The 22,103-nt window shown below is 39.9% G+C and overlaps 1 protein-coding gene across 3 annotated transcripts in view; it reads right to left on the reverse strand.

Moving 5' to 3' along the window:
- The window catches only part of Ogt (O-linked N-acetylglucosamine (GlcNAc) transferase), a 75,613-nt gene extending 54,581 nt beyond the window's left edge, over window positions 1-21,032 (reverse strand). The window contains exons 1-8 of one of the 3 annotated variants that reach the window (XR_016533806.1): window positions 20,787-21,032; window positions 16,864-17,044; window positions 15,333-15,576; window positions 7,543-7,611; window positions 4,160-4,276; window positions 1,563-1,642; window positions 571-766; window positions 206-346 (exon numbers count right to left, since the gene is read on the reverse strand). Coding sequence is in view for 2 of the 3 variants with exons in the window: in XM_090326408.1 (XP_090182534.1) it covers window positions 206-346; window positions 571-766; window positions 1,563-1,642; window positions 4,160-4,276; window positions 7,543-7,611; window positions 15,333-15,576; window positions 16,864-17,044; window positions 20,787-20,823 (1,065 nt within the window). In the remaining variant the exon portion in view is untranslated. The remainder of the gene's footprint in view (window positions 1-205; window positions 347-570; window positions 767-1,562; window positions 1,643-4,159; window positions 4,277-7,542; window positions 7,612-15,332; window positions 15,577-16,863; window positions 17,045-20,786) is intronic. The other 2 variants (XM_090326409.1, XM_090326408.1) reach the window with 2 other exon arrangements.
- Between the last annotated feature and the right edge of the window lie 1,071 nt (window positions 21,033-22,103).

Below are 22,103 nucleotides of genomic sequence, written 5' to 3' on the forward strand. Positions count from 1 at the left end.
TGATCTTTGATACCATTTAAACCAAAATGAAGCTATTGCTCAAGTGCTAGTCTTCAGTAAAAAGCTCAGAAATAGCACCCAGGTCCAGAGCTCAATACCCAGCACAAGCACCAAAAATAAAGAGGTAGATCACATGGTACACTTAGGTACTGTCCCTCGATTATCACACAGCCTTAACCACCAACCACATCCCCCCTCAACCTACCTCTAATGCTTTACGATACAAACGAACTGCCTCTTCAATGTTTCCCTGTTCTCGTTTGATGTTAGCTAAGTTGTTTAGAGAGTCTGCATGAGTAGGACACAGACGGAGAGCTGTATTATAACAATCTTCTGCTTCAGCAACCTTGAAAATAAAAATACAACTAATTAAAAAAAAAACTATCCAGAAGGTTCACAGATCCATCCATGATACTGTTCCAACAACCGTAGTAACTAATCTAATGGCTGATAGTACCAAAACTCCAAGCAAACTAAATATTCATCTCAATAGTTACATGTAAAAACAGATAAACTTAATCCTACCAAATAGCAAAGAAGTAACAAAATAGAAATAATAAAACTCCTTACACTGCCTTTCTCTTTCAGAGCATTGGCTAGATTGCAGTAAGCATCAGGGAAATGTGGTTGCAGTTCAATGGCTCGCCTGTAGGTGTCTATTGCCAGATCTATCAGGCCTTGCTCATAGTATACACAAGCAAGGTTTCCGTGGACCACTGCATGATTTGGACTCAAACTTAGAGCACGAAGGTAAGCTGCCACAGCTCTGTGAATAAAGAAAGGTATGCATTAGTGTCAATGAATACATGAATTATAGGTATAACTCATGCTATAATTCATGCTTACTATAGTATACTAAAGCATATCAACTAATTGAAACGCTGAACTTCTGCTTTATTATACTTTATCTAAAGCCAAAAATATCACCTTTATAAAATGTACTTTTCACACAGTGGTTGAATAATAATCCCTTACAAGATTTTCTTCTCAAGAACAATTAATTAAAAATCCAGATTTACATAGGTTACTGAATAAGATCAAGTAATAAAAAAGATAATCATAGCCAGGCGCTGGTGGCTTTCAACTGTTTTAATTGTGGGTGGCTTAACACCCACAATCATAGTTCAGGAGGCTGAGATCTGAGGATGGAGGTTTTCTGCCAGCCCAGGCAGAAAAGGTCATGAAACTTAACTACCAAAAAATACAGAAGGGGAGCTAGTTCCAGTGGTAGAGAAGTAGCCTTGAGCAAGAAAAGCTCAGGGACAGTGCCTAGGCCCTGAGTCCAAACCTAAAGATCAGCACAAACACACACAAAAAAAGATAATCACTTCAACAGCTTTACAATTAAAGGAAATGTCAGCTAAACTCTCAATAAGAGGATAAATGCATGCAGGAAAGACAAGGAAAAATCATACCTCTACACAAATGGTACACTACACAGCAGTCACTCAAGAGGAAGAATATATATTTGAAAAGAAAATGTTTCAATCTGTTACGAACATAATTTCAGTTCATACTCCCAGTATAACAATGACAAGAAGTTTAGCAAAGACACATCTCACCTGTCAAAAATGCGTGCTTCTTTCAAGACATTTCCCAAGTTTATATAAGCATCCAGAAAATTTGGGTCAAGAGTGACAGCCTAAAAATTTTATTTAGAGTTATGTTAAGATTTTGCCAAATTAACTTCTCATTCACAGTGTTATTTTAAGGTCCTTTCATACTTCCAAATACATTTTCCAGAATAATTATATCTTACTTCATTTCTGAACTCTCTCATATTTTATATTTCTGTCTATACTGGGGCTTAAACTGAGGGAATTACACTCTTGCTTAACTCTTCACTCTAGACTGGTGCTCTATCATTCCCCCTTTTTTTGCTAGTTTATTAGAGGTAAGTCTCATGAACATTTCTGTCTAGGTTGACTTTGAACTCTGATCTTAAGATCTCAGCCTCCTGAGTAGCTAGGATTAAAAGCATCTGTCTCCTATTACTTAAAACCTCAATTTCATCAAATAACTTCTCATACTAAGAGTATAGTTCAGTGATATCTATATTGTCTAGCATACTACAGAACTTGGGTTCTTCACCCAGCACTGCGTAAACAAGCAAACAACTAGCTTTCTGTAACTACTATGTTCTTATGAGCAAAAGTGGAAAAAATTAAACGGCAGTGCTGCTGTGGCTTAAAGTGATGGAATGCTAGTTTTGAGCACAGAAAGCTCAGAAACAATGCCCAGGTCCAGGTCCTGAGTTCAAGCCCCACAACCAGAAAAGGAAAAAGTTAAAATTCTAGTTTGGCTGGGAGAAAGCAAGTAAGGGAAGTAGTGACACCCTCCAAAAATGTACTCATAACTTGACTTGTGAAAATGTAACTCTTCTGTATATCACATTTCACTTTTATAGTAACAGTAAAGGTAATTTTTTAATTCAAATTTTGTTCTAATTTAACTGAGCAGAATAGTCCAATCACTGGCATGTTTCATTTTCAACTAGCAAATCTAACTCTAGTTCTAAAGAATAATAGGAGACTAAGTGTGGTAATTCACACCTGTAATCCCAGCTACTTGGGAGGACAGAGCCAGGAGAATCCTGAGTTCAAGGATAGACTGGGACACACAGCAAGGCCATGGTGGAAAAAAAACAGGTTGACATTCAATCCTGATATATACAATATCTTCATTTGGTGTCTATAAGAAATACTTGGGTTGGCCAAGCACGGTGGCTCACACCTGTAATCCTGGCTACACAAGAGGCTAAGATCTGAGGATCATAGTTCCAAGCCAACCCAAGCAGGAAAGATCAAGAGATCCTTATCTCTAATAAACTACTCAAAGAGCCAGAAATGGAGCTGGAGCTCCAGTACTAAAGCACTAGGATTGAGCACCAAAGCTCAGCGACAGTACTCAGGCCCTGGGTTTGGGCTCAGGAGCAGTGGGTGTATGCACACACACATACAAACACTCTCTCAAAAATTTTCTGACCCTATCTCTTGAGTAGCTAGGATTATAAGCATCAGCGACCAGTCTTGGGTTCATTTAATAATTTTCATCATTATTTCAGTTACTGCTGTTATTCCAAGACATATCTTCAAACTATGAGGGAGTCTCTTCAAATTGCATACTAACTTCGTCTTACAATCCAAGTAATACTTCAAGGTTCTTGCTAGCTGGGTACAGTATCACAAGCCTTGTCGTCCTAGCACTTGTGAAGCTGAAGCCAGGAGGATCCTTAAGACCAGAAGATGGGAGACCAGCTTAGGCCACAAAGCAATATCCCATCTCAAAATATCTGATATAACAAAGCATTCTAGACCTGAAATCAGCCTTTTAATCAAGCAGCTCAGCTTTTTGAAGGTAAATCTACCCATTTAAAAAGGCATTTTCAGCCAGGCATGGTGGTGACTCAAGCCTGTAATCCTAGCTACTCAGGAGGCTGAGATCTGAAGATCAAGGTTCAAAGCCAACCCAGGCACTAAAGAGTAAAGAAGGTGAGACTCTTATCTCCAATTAATCACTAAAAAGGGAAGTGGGGCTTGGCTCAAGAGGTAGGGTAGTAGCTTGAACTGAAGAGCTCAGGGACAGTGCCCAGGCCGAATTCAAGCTCCATGACCCACAAAAATTAATTAATTAATTAAATTAAAAGGCATTTTCAGCTGGGCATTAGTGGCTCAGGCTAGCTACTTGTGAGGCTGAGATCTGAGGATTGCAGTTGGAAATCAGCCTGTGCAGGAAAGACTGAGACTTTTTTTTTTGGTGGGTGGTAGGTCATGGGGCTTGAACTCTTGGCCTGACTTAGAACTGCAGTCCTCATATCTCAAGCCTCCTGAGTAGCTAAGATTACAGGCATGAGCCACCACACCTGGTCTATAAGACTCTTATCCCCAATTAACTACCAGAAAACAGAAGTGGGACTGTGACTCAAAATAGTTGAAATAACTCAGTGTCAAAACTGAATTTAAGCCGCATAACTGACCAAAAAAGACATTTTTAATTATTAAACTATATTCTCAATGTCAAGTTGGGAACTATTGTACCGTACACTATGAAATGCTCCAATACTCTCAGAGAAACAAAGACATTATGTAGCTGGATATGTAGTTTGATTATTTTAGTGTGGTAAGAGCACTGTGGATACAAACACCAGTTAACGACTAACCTTTTCAAAGTGATGGATTGCAAGCCAAATCTCCCCTTGTGCATTGAAAACACAGCCAAGATTACTCCAGGCTACTGCAAAGTTCGGTTGCGTCTCAATTGCTTTCAAATAACATGCCTTTGGGGGGGAGGGTTAATGAAAGAAGATGGGAGGGGAAGGAGGTAAAGGGAAAGGGGAAATTTTGTAAAAGGGGGGAAAAAAAAGATTGGGGGGGAGGGAAGAAGGTGATATCATTATTCCTTCTCTGACCAGCCAAAAGTGACCCTGCAGCATAGGCTCGCCTGCGCCAAAACTAATGCGCTGCCACAGATGGCTGCTCCTGCGCTTGCGCCACCAGAACCCAAGTGCAAACCACCATGTTCAGTTCGGCCAACCAATGACCAACCCATTCATAGGGTCTTGTCTTGGAGGTCAGCTGCTGGAAAACTGCGGCTGGACTTCTCTTACCTCAACACCAAAGGAGTCTGGCAATGCTTGCAAGTAATTACCCTGAGAGCAACAATTTAGGCTAAGTATTGCTACCTCCACTGTTTCCCAAAGCATGTTCTTAGAAGGGAGTAAAAATATCACTGACAGGAGAGGGGATGATTTTCATAAACAAATAAATTAGGAAAAGAGGTTTCTTTACTACAGGACTGCCCTGAGCCTTTAATGACACTAAAGGGTTCTCTAAACTTAGTTGTCCATGAAACTCTTCTCTCTCACTGAGCACTGTAAAAGAATGCTAGGGAACACACTTGGGAAAATGTCTCACTACCATCAAAATTATACTGACTCAGATTCCCCAATCTTCAGAGGACTAAAGCAGAAACCTCACATGACCGGATTGCACCTAGGTTGAGGTCCCTGTAATGCAAGCGCAAACATCGCTTGCGCCACCTAACAGCATCGCTCTGCGCATCGCTGCGAACTGCTGCGCTACATACAACACCCCTAGATGCAGCAAACGGCCAACCAGATCCATTAATCTACTAGACAGGCCCACATAGAGAATATTTACTTAATGAGATTAGTTGGACTCGAGGTATGTTATAACCCAATTTTATCCAAAAGGGCTACAGAATAGGACTGAGGGAGCCAGTCAATCAGATTACTCATCTAGTCAACCGTTCACAGGGGCTCATTCGCACGCAATGCGCATTAACGCTGCGCAGCCTTTGCGCTACTGCAGGGTCACAGCGCATCATCAGAAGAGCAGAATGCTGCAATCCAAACAAAGAAGAAAAAAAGGAAAAAAAATGAACAACAAGAAGAGTTAGAAGCTTTTACTAGTAAATTATCTCTAATAATTTTAATATCTTAATTAACTTTTACTTATCTTTGATAGAATTGTGGCTATAGTATAAAACATTCGTTTATATAACTTGCTTGTAAATAAAATTATTTTAAGCTGTTTCTGAAGCCACAAGACAGAAGATTCAGGCATGGAGGCAAATTGTTTTGCTGTGGCAGTTACAAACCCGTTACCATATCTCTCATCATGTGACTTTTCGGTGCGTTCCTTGCTGGAAGAGGAGGAGGAGGTTGTGTGTCTGCCCTAGATCCAGGCCTCGAGCTCCCTTCAGCGAGGCACCTTACGCATGGAATAGGAGGTTTCACCCACCTGAAACCTTCTAAATACAATATCAATGGTGAAAAACCAAAAACAAGAGAGAAAATAAAAACAAGATCATTAGTAAAAGTTCAACAAAGCAATTGAAATTCTTTGGATGTCTATTACATATGGGAATGAGGACAGTCTCAAGTCTGTAACATGGGAAACATGCAGAAGGGAGAGGGTTAATCAGGGCTATTGCATACAGCAGGGATTTTTTTTTTTGCTGGAAGAAAGGCTCTTTGTTTTCTATAAAGACAACTTAATTTTGTTTCCATCTACTGGGAATTTGCTGGCTTGAAATTTCAAATGCACTGATTACAAAAGAAATACATTGCATTTCACTCGAGAATAGTTTCTTGTGTACTAAGTTCTCACCAAAAAGTAAAAAAAAAAAAACAAAAAAAAACAAAAAAAAACAAAAACAAAAAAAACAAACAAAAAAACCCAACATTTTTCAAACTAGGTGTCTCCAGAGCTCTGAAATAAAGAAGTCAGCAACCTAAGGCAGGCGCAATGTCTCAGCCTAAACCGATCTCTAAAGCTGCAGTGAAGTGCAATTCATGTTAGCTGTCCGCTTGGTGGGGTGACAATTAATAGGAGCTTATTAAATATTTGTTCTATAAATTACCAATTAGATTTATCAGCTAAGACTGAAATCAATTATGACTCATTAGCTGGAAACCTACAGAAGGTTAATCCAAAGTGTCAGCAGAATTTATGAGCTATGCACTTAAAACTAGTGCCTTTTTAACATTAGACAGTGCTGAAAAGCCTTCTCCCTCCCTGGATGAATGAAACAAACAGACAGCTACGCTGCGCATACACTCCACGCATTAGCATGCGCGTGGGGCTCAGAGCAACAGGTGGGAGTTTCAGAAGCATTCTGGTTTCTCCCCACTCCTCACCCCTGCAGCGCGGTTGCGTAAGGTGGCTTGTAACAAGACAACTGTATTTGTAAATTTAATTGTAAATTATTCCAAAAGCTTTAATTAACCCAACCTGGTATTCAAATTAATTATTTGGAAACACAGAATGCTAAAAGCCACCTTTCCACTTTGGCAAGTTTTCTTTCGATCAGTCCATTTCCCAAACAAACCAGCATTGTCCTTCTGACTTTTTTTTTAAGGAGGTGGGGTAGGAAAGAATAAAAGAAGAAAGTGAGGAAGAAAAAAGGTAGATGACTAGAATTGGAAAAGAAGGAAAAGAAAACTTAGGGAAGGAATAGGGACAAGAAGGGCAGGAAGTTCCAATTATTAATTTGCAATCATTTTAACAGCCTTTCTTCCACTGTCAAAAAGGGTGAGGAAGATGAAGGGAGTAAGGTTAAATAAGAAATTTTAAATGCCAGTATTACAGGGTAACATTTGGATGAAATTCTTCTCCACTTACAAGCCACAAAGGACTTAGAAGAGCAGCATTTTCAATGGCACCTGCATCATATAGGAGTCTTGAGCCAAATCACAGGCGCTCTGCTTGTCATCAGCAGGCAAGCCTCAGATTTGAAGGAATGTTATTTATTCCCACATAAGATCAAGATGGAGCCAATTGTTACAAAGATGATCTAGCTCAGCAGAAAGGCTCCACAATGTTCAGGTTCTTGCTTTACCCCCAGATTTAGATATGCCAAAGCCTGGTCCTGCTCTAGGCTGAGGCGAGTCATGTCGACAGTTTTCCTCAGTTTCATAGGACTGTTTTGTGAAGACAGCGCAATGAAGAGTTGAAGACTTGGCAAAAAGTACAGGTTTTCATAACACGGATGTTTAAATGTGTTCTATCAAACACCTACCTTGGCTTCTTCCAAGCGACCCAGGGCTTTGAGCAGGTTCCCCAGGTCACTGCGAACACAGTACAAATCCTAGAAACCCAGAAATATTGTCATTAATTATGTTCTGTTCTGTGATCAAAATTATCTTGAAAATACTTCTATGCACCTAGCTTTCTATTATTTTTAAGTCAAGATATATAACTTGGGCTGCAAATGTGGCTTAGTTATACAGTGCTTGCCTAATAGCCATAAAACCGTAGGTTTGATCCCTCAGTTCCAGATAAACAGAAAAGGCCAGAAGTAGCACTGAGGCTCAAGTGGTAGAGTGCTAGGCCTTGAGCAAAAAAAAAAAAAAAAAGGTCAAGGACAGTGTCCAGGCCCAAAGTTCAAGCCCCAGGACTGGCAAAAAAAAAATGAGGGGGGAGACCGGGAGCGTGGCCTAGTGGTAATGTGCTCACCTAGCATGAATGAAGCTCTGGGTTCGATTCCCCTGAACCACACATACAGAAAAAGCTGAAGTGGCGCTGTGGCTCAAGTGGCAGAGTGCTAGCCTTGAGCAAAAAAGTGTCCAAGGACAGTGCCTAAGCCTTGAGTTCAAGCCCGAGGCTTGGCAAAAAAAAAAAAGGCCAGGAGTGTGACCTAGTAGTAGAGTACACACCTAGAATACACAAAGCCTTGAGTTCAATTCCTCCGTACCACATATACACACAAAAGCCAGAGGTGGCACAATGGCTCAAGGGTAGAGTACCAGCCTTGAGAAAGCTCAAGGACATGACTCAGGCCTGAGCTCAAGCCTCAGGATGAGCAAAAACGTAAATATATAACTTGAAAATTTTAGGCACAGGAACACATCCCTCATCTTCAATTCCAAATCTAAAAGGTCTCAAAAATTTCCTTGAAGCCAGGCATTGGTGGTTCAGGCCTATAACATTAGCTACTCAGCAGGCTGATATCTTGAGACTCACAGTTCAAAGCCAGCCTGGGCAAGAAAGTCCGTGAGACTCCTACATCCAATAAACCACCAGAAAACCAGAAATGGGGCTGTTTCTCAATGTAGTAGAGCACTCACCATGAGCAAAAGAGCTAAGACATAGAGCCCAGTCAGAGTTCAAGCCCCACAACCAGAAAATAAAATCACTTGGTTAAATCTAATATAACACTATTTATAGAATTTATTTCTTTTACTTAGTATGAAGGTCCATCATCTGTTTTACTATATGGTGTTTTGCCATTGTATTTTACTGTAATATGCTGCTCAGGCTCAGCTGGGAGATTTATATATGATATTATTCCCCAACATGCTCAATTTTGAAATGAATTTGGCCTCACTAGTTTCAGATAAAAGACTATGACACCTTTCTAGGGCCTCTCTCCTCTCCAAATGTCAGTTGCTAGAAAAAACAATGATTGCATATTTATTCAACTGTTTTATTCACAGTTTTGATGACTCATTCCTGAATCAAGGACCAGAAATTTTCCATAGCAGGGGAAAAACAGTACTGCACTCAGCAAGTGATTATCTATCAACAAAGCTACCCTTTGACACTCAGGCTTATTTAGAAACCTTGACTTCATTTCATGCCTAGGCAGAAGGCTTACCATCCAACTACAGCCTCAATTCTGACACCTGCCACTAGATTATTCATTAGTATTAAGTACCATCTGAGTTGAGTGGGTGAATAATGAAATGCAGTTGACTCTGCTTTTTATTAGCGGCTCAATTGTGTCGCTAGTCATCTGACTCACCAGTGTTCGTCAGTATGAAATGCTCAGCAGATCAGTGCACTTCAATTTCTATTTCAGTTTGCCTTTCTCAGACTCTAGCAAGCAACAACAAGCAGAGATAATAGCAATATAGAGCACACTTATTATCCTAAACCCTTGCATGGGTGAAGGAACCTTAAATTAAGTCCTGAGGTGAAATCTTGTCATGTGCAAGAAAATTATCATATATATCCCTTTTTTTCTTGCCAGTCCTGGGCTTGAGCTCAGGGCTTGAGCACTGTCTTTGGACTTTCTCAAGGCTAGAGCTCTTCCACTTGAGCTTCAGCACCACTTCCGGCTTTTTTCTATGTATGTGGTATCGAGGAATCGAACCCAGGTCTTCGTGCATGCTAGGCAAGCACTCTACCACTAGGCCAAACTCCTAGCCATTATATTCTTTTCTCCACAATCATATTATGATAATTTGCTTTATTATTTACCATCCCCTATCAGAAAAAAAAGTAGAGACTGCCACAGAATGAACAAAAACTATAATTGGCCAAACTGGATTAGCTTTATGAGGCTAACCTGACTTAATACTGCGACTTAAGTAATGACTGATATTTGAGAGTGTGGGTATTTCTCATGGCCTTAAGGAACAGGCCAATACCATAGGTCCCCTTCATCTTATTAGAGACTAGTTATCCTATAATTTTAAATTATCCTATAATTTTATTAATCACCACTGAACCCTATTAGTACTCCCAGAAGTAACAAATACACATTTTGTATGTTCTCCTATCCTCAAATTCTAAGGGAAGACAATTGAATAATTTAATTTGTTCATACAAGCTACTTGTACTACTTCACTGTGATTATATGTCTTTGAAATGTTATCAACTCCTTTACCTTCTCTGAGCCATAATTATCAGAAGTCTCAAAATAATTCTCCGCCAATGACACTAATGACTATTCATTTTAGCCAACTGTTACATAATTTGACCCTCTAGTTTCTATAAACTTTTAGATGGATGCCATCCAAGTCCTGCCAGTGTATATATCTATATATTTAATTGCATCATCTAGAGCCATTACAGCATATTAAATCAAGTTAACACAATACCCATAGTTAAAAATAGATTTTCAAGAGTACTTTAATATAATCAATAAGGCACTTTTAGAAAAAGGTAAAATGCCATATTAAATATAATAGTGAAATCTAACTCTCTTATTTGGGGAACCAAACCTATGTAAATACCCACATGTACATGTGAATACCTAATGTCTAGAAAATATACTTTTGTCAAAAGTTCAAACTCGAAGGCAAACTGTTTCATCTATCAAATCGAAATATCTTCCAAGAAAATCATATCATAAATGCTGGCCCATTCTATGTATCCCAAGTAGTATCTTTCATGAAACCTTTATTCAATTCAATAATAATCTGAAATTGTAAGGAAATAAAGTTGAATTTTTATCATCAAAGGCCTACGAGAGGACAAGGCACACATACTAAATGCCCACAGTAGTGAAAAATTTGAGAAAAGTAGATGAGCTCAAAAGAAGTTTAAGCTGTGCCTCAAAGGATGAATAGAAGTTTAACAGACAAAGGAAGTGAGCAATGTCATCAGGGGAAGTAGTATGACTCATGCTAAGGAGTTAGATGTTCTTGTATAACTACCACTCTGTAAGAAAGCCACTGCTGCCCCCATCTCCAGACCCCTTAACATCTCTCTATATATACACATCACGTAAAATCAGGTCAATAAAAACCTATAGTAGTTTTCAATTGCCTCTCAAATTAAACTCCAACTCTGCAGCCGCTATTCCTTTGAAATCTTCCAATTGACTCTGCTCTGCTACATTCACTTCATGTTACTACTTGACTCACCACTTCAGCCAAGGAAGTCTACTTGCTATTTACCTTCCTACAGAATGCTTACGTTATAAGCACCCACTCAAAAGAATCTTCTGATTAATACTCTCCAACAATAATCATCCAAGGCAAGAACTTAGACCATTTTTTTTCCTTTGTGGGTCAAATCTGTCTCATATGGAAACATACACATTTTTCTCTCTATAACATGTCTCCCCCCAAATCCTAACTATGCACTGTACAACAATAAGCACTCAAGAAATTAAACATGACATTTGTAAGGCAGAACAGAGTGAAATAGAAATATGTAATTTTCTATAGTTCAGCTGTGTAAGTGAGGCTTGAAATAATAAATATGACAATAACACATGATAGTTAGAGTACCAGTGGTAGTAAGCCACCATCAAAGCAGGAACAATCAATGCCAACAACCCAATAAATACAGAATCAGAGCAGCTAGGAGCAACTCAGGGTTATAGTCATTTACACAAATTGTGCAGTTTATGAATAATTCATAAAAGGGATTGCTAGGTATGAGCAATTCTAGTGAGCTATCATGCAAAAACCCCACCAGATGCAGTAATATCTTTAAATATGATAAGCAAAGGTTTTAGCAAAATTTTTAACCATCTAGCACTACAAAAAGCAATTATGAATATCAAAATATGAAACAGATCTATATTTTAAGTAATTCATATAATCAAATTAGAGAATAACTTCTAAATAGACATTAAAAGATAATCATGCTAAAAGCCAGTAAACTACCTCAAATATTTAAATTTTTTACTTTCACAAAACCAAAAGAATTTGAATATATTTTTCATAGAATGCCAATTGGATCTATGAATCAGACCCATAATATAGTAATGATGCTTTTAAGTACTAAGAACACAATGTAAGGTACAGACTCAATCCTATTAGCAATGAATTAACAAGGAGCACTTGATATTTTAAATCGTTAACATTATCAATATCCTCAAATATATTTAAATATCATCACCATGGTATGATGAAATCAGGGGAAATGAAACAAGTATGTTTTCATTAAAACATGGAAATAAAGTGCCTCAATGTGGTCAAAAGGTAATCCCATGGGGGCTGGGAGTTAGGCCTAGTGGTAGAGTGCTTGCCTAGCATGCACGAAGACACAGGTTCAATTCCTCAGTACCACATATATAGAAAACAAAGCTGGAAATTGTACTGTGGCTCAAGTGGTAGGGTGCTAGCCTTGAGAAAGCCCAAGGACAGTACTCAGGACCTGAGTTCAAGCCCCAGGACTGGCACAAGGAAGGGAGGGAGGGAGGGAGGGAGGAAGGGAGGGAGGAAAGGAAAGGAAAGGGAAAGGGAAAGGGAAAGGGAAAGGGAAAGGGAAGGGAAAGGGAAAGGAAAGGGAAAGGAAAAGGAAAAGGAAAGGAAAAGGAAAGGAAAGGAAAAGGACGGTAATCCCACTAGTTTAGTACTAAAAAAAAAAAAAAAGAAAAGAAAGGTAATCCCACTACCTTAGTACTATCTCATGTCTTCTGTGGGCCATAATGTCTTGAGAAGAATAAGATACAGGCCTAGTAGCAACACACAGAGAACTGCTGAAGACTAATTAATACTGTTACAAAAATTACCTATTCATCTGGGTGTAGGGGTTTATGCCTGTAATCCTAACTACTCAGTAGGCTGAGATAAGGATTGAGATTTAAATCCAGCGAGGGCATAAGAGACCCATAAGACTTATCTGCAATTAACCACTAGAATACTGGACTAAAGCCTGTGAGAATCTTATCTCCAATTAACCCGTAGAAAACCGGAAGTGATGCTGCGGCTCAAGGGGTAGGGTGGTAGCCTTGAGCTGAAGAGTTCAGGGACAGGGCCCATGCCAAATTCAAGCTCCATGACCCACCCACAAAAAAAAAAAAAACAGATGACAGGCACTTACTGGTGGTTTATGCCTGTAATCTTAGTTAGTCAATCTGAGACCTGAGGACCACAGTTCAAAGCCAGCCCAGGGAAGTCAAGTCCATAAGATTCTTATCTCTAGTTAACCACCAAAATGCCAAAAGTGGAGCTATGTTGCTAATGGTGGAGGGCTAGCTTTGAGTAAAAAAAGCTCAAGGACAGTACCCAGAACCTGAGCTCAAGCACCAGGACTATAGGTCAAAAAAAGTAACCAATTAAGTAGGCTTTATCAAGTAGGGAGAGAACAAGTGATCTCAGAGTTAACAATGGTTATCTGTAATACCAGAATCCAGGAGGCACAGGCATGAAGAACATAGGCTACATAGTAAGACCTTGTCTAAAAATTAAAACCACAGATATTTAAGCAAACTAATCAGATAAACTTTATTTTCCAAACCTATGATAGCCGTAATCAATGGTTCTCAAACTACCTTGAGGGGGTAGATGCCCTCTGAGTATCCTCTCTTCATCTTTTCTTTTTACTTCATTTGCTTTGAAAAAGTTCAGGCTCAAATTTCATCAGTTCCAGCTACGTGATCCAAAGAAAGTTGCATAACAAGGAGTCCAAGGGTTGTGTTTTTTAACTGGTAAAATTGTAAATATTACCATCTACTTTGAAGAATCTTTGTGAGGATTAAGAAAGACCAGTGAAAGCTACCAGTGGCTCACGCCTGTAATCCTAGCTACTCAGGAGACTGAGATCTGAGGATCAAGGTTCAAAGCCAGCCCAGGCAAAAAAGGACCTGAGACTCTTATCTCTAGTTAACCTCTAGAAAACACAAGTGGGGCTTGGCTCAAGGGTAAGGTAGTAGCCTTGAGCTGAAGAACTCGTAGGAACAATACCCAGGACCAGGGGTAGGACGGTAGCCTGGAGCTGAAGAGCTCAGGAACAGCTCCCAGATCCGGAGTTCAAGCCCCACGACCCACACAAAAAAAAAGAGGGAGAGGAAGAGGGAGAGGAAGAGGGAGAGGGAGAGGGAGAGAAAGACCAGTGGAGCTGGGTGCAGTGGCTCATGCCTGTAATCCTGGCTACTCAGGAGGCTGAGATCTGAAGACTGAGTTTCAAAGCCAGCCAGGGAACTAAAGGCAATGAGACTCTTATCTCCAGTTAACCACTAGAAAACTGGAAGTAGTGATATGGCTCCAAGGGGATAGGGCGGTAGCCTTGAACTGAAGAGTTCAGGGACATGGCCCAGGCCCAGAGATCAAGCCCCAAGACAGACACCCAAAAAAAAAAAAGAAGAAAAAAGAAAAAGACCCGTGATTTGAAGCAATTAGCACAGGGAGCATAGGGAGCACTGAAAACTTTATTTCATAAACAGATGGTAAACAGATGGTATAATAACTGATACTAATTATTAACCACTTCCATGGTAATTACAAAACTGAATGCTTATAATGTTGCTTTTTCGGGATTTCCTATAACACCACTTACAACTCTTATTTTTAAGTTTACATCGAACCATCTGACTACCTAAAAAGTTGTAAGGGCAAGTCTTACATTTTCCTGTCCTGCAGAGACCCTAGTAAAATATGAACTCAATGTCTTTGAGCTGGACCTCACTTGTTCCCCAGAACACCTACATCTTAGACCAAAAGAAAACAGAGTAAAAAAAAACTCTAATGGTGTTAATATTACTACTGAACTATCACTCCTAGTTACATTGAAAGCAAATAGGACATTAAGGAACAATTTTTGTAGCAGTTTTTAATGTCAGTAATTTCATACACTAGCACTTTTAACAATTTTACATTAAAGAATAAGACCTTTCATCCACTATTCTTGGAAAACCAACTGTTGCAACCATGTATCAGAATCTCTCCAAAGATAACCAAAGCTGTGACACATATCCTGTACTTATGTGCTTTTACTTTTATAAGAAAATCGAAGGAGGGCTGAGAGTTTTGCCTAGTGGTTAAAGTGCTTGCGTAGCATGCACAAAGACCCGGGTTCGATTCCTTGGTACCACATACATACAAAAAAGCCGGAAGTGGTGCTGAGGCTCAAGTGGTAGAGCTCTAGCCTTGAGAAAGTCCAAGGACAGTGCTCAGGCCCTGAGCTCAAGCCCAGGACTGGCAAAAAAAGAAAAGAAAATCGAAGGATACTTTTTTATGCACTTTGTAAGATGCATTTTTTTAAAACATAAAGCAGACCACTTTTACTACTTTCATCATGTTAAGCACATAACATACCTCTAAAGTCTTTATTCTATGCAAACATTTCAGTGTCCAAAATATCAAACTATTTTGGCAAAGGGAAAATAACCATTAAAATTTTACTTACAGGATTGTACTGGAGAGCAGAGACATAAGCTTGTACAGCTCCTTCCATATCACCTGCTGCTACTAAGGCGGCTGCCAGATTAATATAACCATCGATGAAATCGGGTTTGAGACGCAGTGCATGTCGATAATGCTCAATTGCCTCCTGTAACTGCCCTCTCTCCTTGTACACATTCCCCAAATTGGAATAGGCTTCTGCTAGAAGAGGATTCTGTTTAATTGCCAAGGTGCTAAAGTGAGCAGATCTGGAAAAGGCGAAAGTGTTAATTCATGGGTATGCATGTTAATATAAAAGAAAGCAAGGCCCATATGTAACTGTTTACAGTTTCTGAAGATCTTTTGCTACTGCTAGTTAGGCAACAGTACATTAGTTATTAATTGGTGTATAGCAAGAAAAAATCATGGAAATCTAAGTTTTTCAAAAGTGGAGGTATCCGGGGCTGGGAGTTTGGCCTAGTGGTAGAGTGCTTGCCTAGCATGCACGAAGACCCAGGTTCAATTCCTTGGTACCCCACATACATAGCAAAAAGCCGGAAGTGGTGCTGAGGCTCAAGTGGTAGAGCTCTAGCCTTGAGAAAAGTCCAAGGACATTCCTCAGGCCCTGAGCTCAAGCCCAGGACTGGCAAAAAACAAACAAACAAATTCTCTAGAGTCTTTGCATCAAGCTTCCACGTTGTAAATGATCATTGAAATCAAGAATTAACATGCTGACCAGGCTTCTGTGGTTCATTCCTGTATCCTAGCTACTCATAAGGCTTATATCTAAGGATAGTGGTTTGAAGTCAGCTCAGACAGAAAAGTTCATGAGATTCTTATCTTAAATTAACTATCAAAAAGCCAGAAGTAAAGCTATGGCTCAAATGGTAGAGTGTTAGCCTTGAGTAAGAAAGCTCAAGGACAGCATCCAGGCCCTGAGTTCAAGCCCCGGGATTGGAATCAAAAAAGAAAAAAAGATTTAAATTAACATGCTATATGCATGAGTCTGATTTGTTGGTATAAATAAAATGATGTACATAGCACATCATTAAATGTCTAAATACACCATAATGACAATTTCTTAAAAGAATGAGAGTACAAATTCTTCCCTTTTACCTAATTCAACTGATTAGCTGAAAGCAACACTTCATAACAACTTAATGATACATTTCCAACTTGAACTACATATGTACCTCCTACCCATAGCATATAACACTAACATTTCTGAGCATATCAGTCTCTTAGTCTGACAAGTCTTATAAAAAGATGTGACTGGATCCTCAAATGGATATTATGAATTTATCTGAAGAGAATTTAAAGCAACAGACTCCGAATGGGCAAAGTCTAGAAAAAGACTCTAGTCATATGATAATATAATCACCACCACACAAAAGGAAGAAAAACCAACAGCTGGGCATGTCACAAGTGAGCCAAAAAGCAGATGTGCGTTGGTGGCTCAGTTGAAACTCAGTACTGGAAAAATGTCAAGTCCAGATATTTCATTATCATTTTTGAGCTCAGCACCCAGAAGCTGATACTCCCACCACATCTCCTACCTGTCCAGCCTTCGACACTGGAAGTGTATAGATGAAAGTAATAAAAGCACACCAGTATTGTCTGGCTCTTGTCTCCAGAGCTGCATGCAGTGTCTTTCAGCTGCCTCAAAATCTCCTGCCTGATATTCCCGATGTGCCAACTCAGCTAACCCTTGGAAGGAAAGCATACGTTTCGTTGGTTCTGGAGAATCATCAAAACATTTGAGGGAAGGAGGGGGGAAAACAAAAAGTTAGAAATGCAAACAAAAAAATGTAAAAACATGGTAAATTCAACTTAAAGATGAAAATGCTTGAAACTATGTAAAGCACTAGAGTGGTCTGCATGGCAATTTATAGCCCCAATTAAACACCAGGGGCAGAATTGGCCCATTAATTCGCTCATCAATACTTTCTTTTCTAAATCATATATATTTACTCCTGAGATTTTAAATATTTTGTGCTTTTAAATTATAAAGATTCATTAAGCATTTTGTAGTTTTAAATTATAAATCATAGGTAGAATCTAAAGATTATACATTTTGTACTTCTAAATTATAAATCATAGATAACAAATATCTAAATGTTCACTACATTTTGTACTTTTAAATTATAAATCATAAGTAGCACCTAAAGATTCATTAAATTTTGTACTTTTAATTATAAATTATAGGTAACATCTAAAGATTCATTAGACATTGTTCTCTATTACCCTTAGTTAATATACTAAAACAAACATTTGACTATACAATCTACAAAGGTCACAAAATTGTATTTAATGCCAAAAATAACCTACTGATTGCCTGGGAATGTGACTTAGTGGTACTGCTTGCCTAGCATGCAAGCAGCCCTGGGTTCCATTCCTCAGTACCACATAAACCGAAAAAAGCATAAATCGCTCAAGTAGTAGAGTGCCTGCCTTGAGCTTAACTCAGGAAGTGGCTCAAGTACTAGCCTTGAGCTTCTTAACTCAGGGACAGTGCCTAAGCCCTGAGTTCAAGCCCCAGAAATGGCAAAAATAAAATAACCTAATGGGAAACAATACATTAGCCCTTGTTTTAGGCTGGAGTTTTAGGGCATGATAATCTTTTAACATGAGTAGGGACACCAAATGTGTTAACTCTTTATATTGATGTGCTTGTATTTTGCAGAACCTACTTTAAAAAAAACAATATATTCAAAATAAGACAAAGTGAAAAACCCTGTAAGATGATGCTATTTTTTGAAATAGCTCATAAAGTAAACTTATTGTCAAACACCAAAATATTTAATAGAACAATCAAATGTCTTAAATGATGATCCAACAGAGCTGGGTGTGGTGGCTCAAGTCTATAATTGTAACCACTGAGGAGGCTGAGATCTGAGGATTGGGGTTCAAAGCCAGGCTGAGCACTAAAGACTGTGAGACTCTTACGTCCAATTAACCACTAGAAAACCAGAAGTGGTGCTGTGATTCTAGGGGTAGGGTGGTAGCCTTGAGCTGAAGAGCTTGGGGACAGTACCCAGGCCCAGAATTCAAGCCCCATGATCAAAAAAATAAATAAATAAAAGAGATTCCAACAGTACATGATGGCTGTTCTACCATCTTCAACTGTTAAAGAGATTTAATTAGCTAAACCTCATGCTGACTAAAGAATTAAGGCATTGCAAACAACCCTATATAACAACCAAGCAGCTACCTACAAGTGCAGTAAATAAAGAGGGGGAGGAGATTGAGATTCTCAAGGCCAGTCTAGGCTACACAGTGAAAGACTCTCTTTAAAAAGAGGGGAAAAAAACCAAAACTTTGTTTTAAAAATTCCATTCTAAAAAGCTATGTAAGTTAGCGCTGTACATACTTATAACAAAATGAGAAAAATGAATAAGCTTGATGAAAATTACCGGGCAGGAGAAAGCAAGAAGAAAAGAAAGTAAAATAGAAATTGATGTGTTAAGGGAAGAAGTAAAATGACCAAAAAGTTTGTTTTGTTTTTTTTAAAGGTTAAAAGGAGAAGATGCTACAATATAAACATTGGATGAAACACAACAGAATAAAAACAAAACCATATTCCAGTGTGGTTTAATACATGATAATAAAGGATAGAAAGCCCCAGGAGGCAGGAAACCTACGTAAATCTCAATTGTAAATATTTATCTATACAGTAACACACATTGGGAATTCAACCACAGCACTTTCTCTGGATAGTGGAATGGAAAGGCAAGTAGTAAGCCACAAATTCCTTAATTTTGTCAAGGTCACAGTGACAAGCTCAAATTTGAGCCTAGCTGCCCTAATCACCGGAGCTGACCAGTGTTCCGGATAAAGGGGAAACGTAAGTAAATTTCCTGTCAGAACAGAATGCACAGCTGAGCAGAAAAACAAAGAGTACAATGGCTAGCATTCAAATCTGGGAAGGGGGCCTCGGGGAGGGTTCTCTCTAACAGAAAGTCGAAAATTAAATTTTAGAGTAGCCTCTTGCTCTTCGTCGCTCAATTTACCAAACTACGTCGTCACTTCGGTTCATCCAGTTCTTTTAATACTGGAAGTGACCACTTCCTCAAACAAAATGAAGGAAAAAAATGACCAACTAGGGAAAAATCTAACAGAGAATCTTAGTCACAGTGGGGAAAATCGGGGAGGGACAAGGGGATTATTAACTCCACTGTCTTATGAATAAGATGCTACTGAATTATTTACTGCAACATGCTCCAAAACACTAAGTAAAACCTTTGACTCATTCCAAGTGCGAAACAACCTAAAATTACCCTCGTGGGAAACCTCAGAAGCGCGGCCCACCTCCCTACCCCGTCCCGGCCCAAATAGCCTCCTTATGGAAAGGTAGCCGAAGGACACTCGTATAATTTGGTTGTTTTCTTATTTTAGTAGCAAACACATGCGACTGAATAGTCTGCTGGGGCAACGGCTTTGCACTTGGGCAGCTACACTCCAGTTGCTTTACAAAACTCTTCAAGCAAGGATGGAAACTTAAAATACATATACAAAGATGTGTGTATATATATATACGCCCTATGAATAAAGACATACCCAGCTAAAGAATGGGGATGGAAGACCCCGAGGCAGCGGCGGAGGAATACAACGAGAAAGTAGCACAAAGCGAAAATTGGGGCGGACAGGGTGGTCTGCACCAAAGCCTTTGCATGAGGTAGCTGCCACCCCCCCAAAGCTAGGAAGTGGAGTGCAGGGCAGACAACCCCAGCAAAAGGAAAAGGGTGTGGTTTCCCGCGGGCAGGGAGGAGCGAGGGTGGGAAAGCAGGGTGGTGGGGGAGGGAAGCGGGTAGAATTAAGCGAGGGCAAAAGGAAGCCCCTGGAAATTTCCAATCGAAACCAGGACCGCTCAACCAAATTAAAAAAGAAAAAAATCGCCCAGAAAGTGCTACAGCCTAACGAGGTGCTGCCCAATGTCCCCTCTTGTTGAGGTTACTTGTAGCACATCGACGAGCTCTTGCTAATCTTTGCGTGATGCAAAGTGAGAATGTGATTACATCGAATGGCACTCCCGCCCGAGATGGGCAGAGAAAGACCAAATGAAGCCAAGGAGAAAAGGGCTGGAGGAGGCCGTGGAGAGTAAAAGAACCGGGCAAGGACCTGGAATTGGGAGAGAAAAAATAGTTGCGACGGGCACTAAAAGGGCAGGGATTCCAACGCAGTTCATCCAAGACATTCTAAGCGCGCACGTGTGGTACAAGCGTCCCGGGAGAGTAGAATACTCAAACATTCACGGGGTTACGAAAAAAACAAAAATCGCAAGCGAAATGCAAGCAGGAAGGACAGAATGTTTAAGGAACAGACGACAGCGGAAAACAATCGAATGCCAGTAGACCACGAAAAACTCAGCAATGCCATTGATGCAATGGAGATGGTTAGAGGGAAGGGAGTGATGAGAGGGTACAGGACGGTGCCAGACCCCCAAAAAGGTGTCTGCCAAGATAGAAAAGGACACTGGTACCTGTACTATCGGCCACGTTGCCCACGGAAGACGCCATCTGGAGCTTCTTGAAGGAGAGTACGTAGGGAGTGAATTAGCTCCTACTGTAGCTACAACTGGCAATAATACTTCTGAAGGCAATAGGAAGGTTTGACGCTGCCGTGTCGGCGTTTGGAAAGGCTTAAGTACGGGCAGCAGTTGCAAGCCTCGAACCTTAGAAACTCCGGTTGGGCATTTACCTCTCGCAATCTTGAAATGGCGGCTATGGCTCCTCGACCGAAACAACACACGCCGGAACTACTTTCTGTTACAATCAAGTGCCCACGCGGAAGTAGCGCTGTAACCAGCACTACCAACAACGTGACTGTAATCAAAGTCACTTGCTCTCAAGTAACCTTCCGCCTAGGGCTCATTGCGACAAACATGATTATATGGATAGCGCATGCGACAACCCTGTCAACCCTACTCCGGCTTAGAGCACTTTGTGGGACGGGAGTGTCCCAAGTTACCGGAGTGAGGCGGAAGGGTAAAAGAAAGAAAGAAAAAAAAAAAAAAAGGACATGTAATCACACGTCGAATACATTTTTGCCAAGTGGTAAAATACATTCTAAATGTTGGCAGAAATACTAGAGACCTGTAAAAAAAAAACTTTTAATCAACTTTTTTCTTACGAAAGACATAGTTACCCTGCCTGTCAGGATGATCCGAAGCAAGTAAATGAAAATATAAATAATTGCATTTCCATTGTTCCAAACGCTGAGGACAGGATTCCTTTTCAAACTCCGTCTTAATTCTGACTCCACCCATTGAAGCACTTTGATGAAAAAGACTGACACTTGGGTCGAGCCAAAAATAATCAAAATAACAGTGTCTGAGACCACTTCGACCGAAATTTCAAAATCGGTGCGGCGATCGGACAGTTATACCCAAGGTAGTAGCGCAAATACTTAGCTCGGGATTAATCTGGGCGCGAGCATGCTGAAAGCAACCGTAAAATGTTCAAAATGATTTTTCTCATTTCGATCCCTGCCGTTCCTGCGAGCTGAGATTGTGGTGTCACAGATACCTGTAAATCGTCACTCTCTGTGAGGTCATTCAGCTCAAGGCAGTTTTCCTAAGCTAAATGCGTTCACTTGCCATCTGTCTAAACCACAAGTCTAGATGGAGTCGTGACTCGCCTTCCTCTGACAAATCAGCTCTTAGCAGGCTAAGGTGGTTTCAAGTTCGACTGTTCAGACATTTTGTCACATTGTTATTGATTTACATATCATCTCTTGTTCGTAACAAGATTAGAGATACATTGGCACAACAGGAAGAAATTATTACAAGCTACTGGAG

The sequence above is a fragment of the Megascapheus bottae genome, chromosome X, assembly GCF_031878675.1.
Source record: "Megascapheus bottae isolate mThoBot1 chromosome X, mThoBot2.hap1, whole genome shotgun sequence".
Taxonomy (NCBI): Eukaryota; Metazoa; Chordata; class Mammalia; order Rodentia; family Geomyidae; genus Megascapheus; species Megascapheus bottae.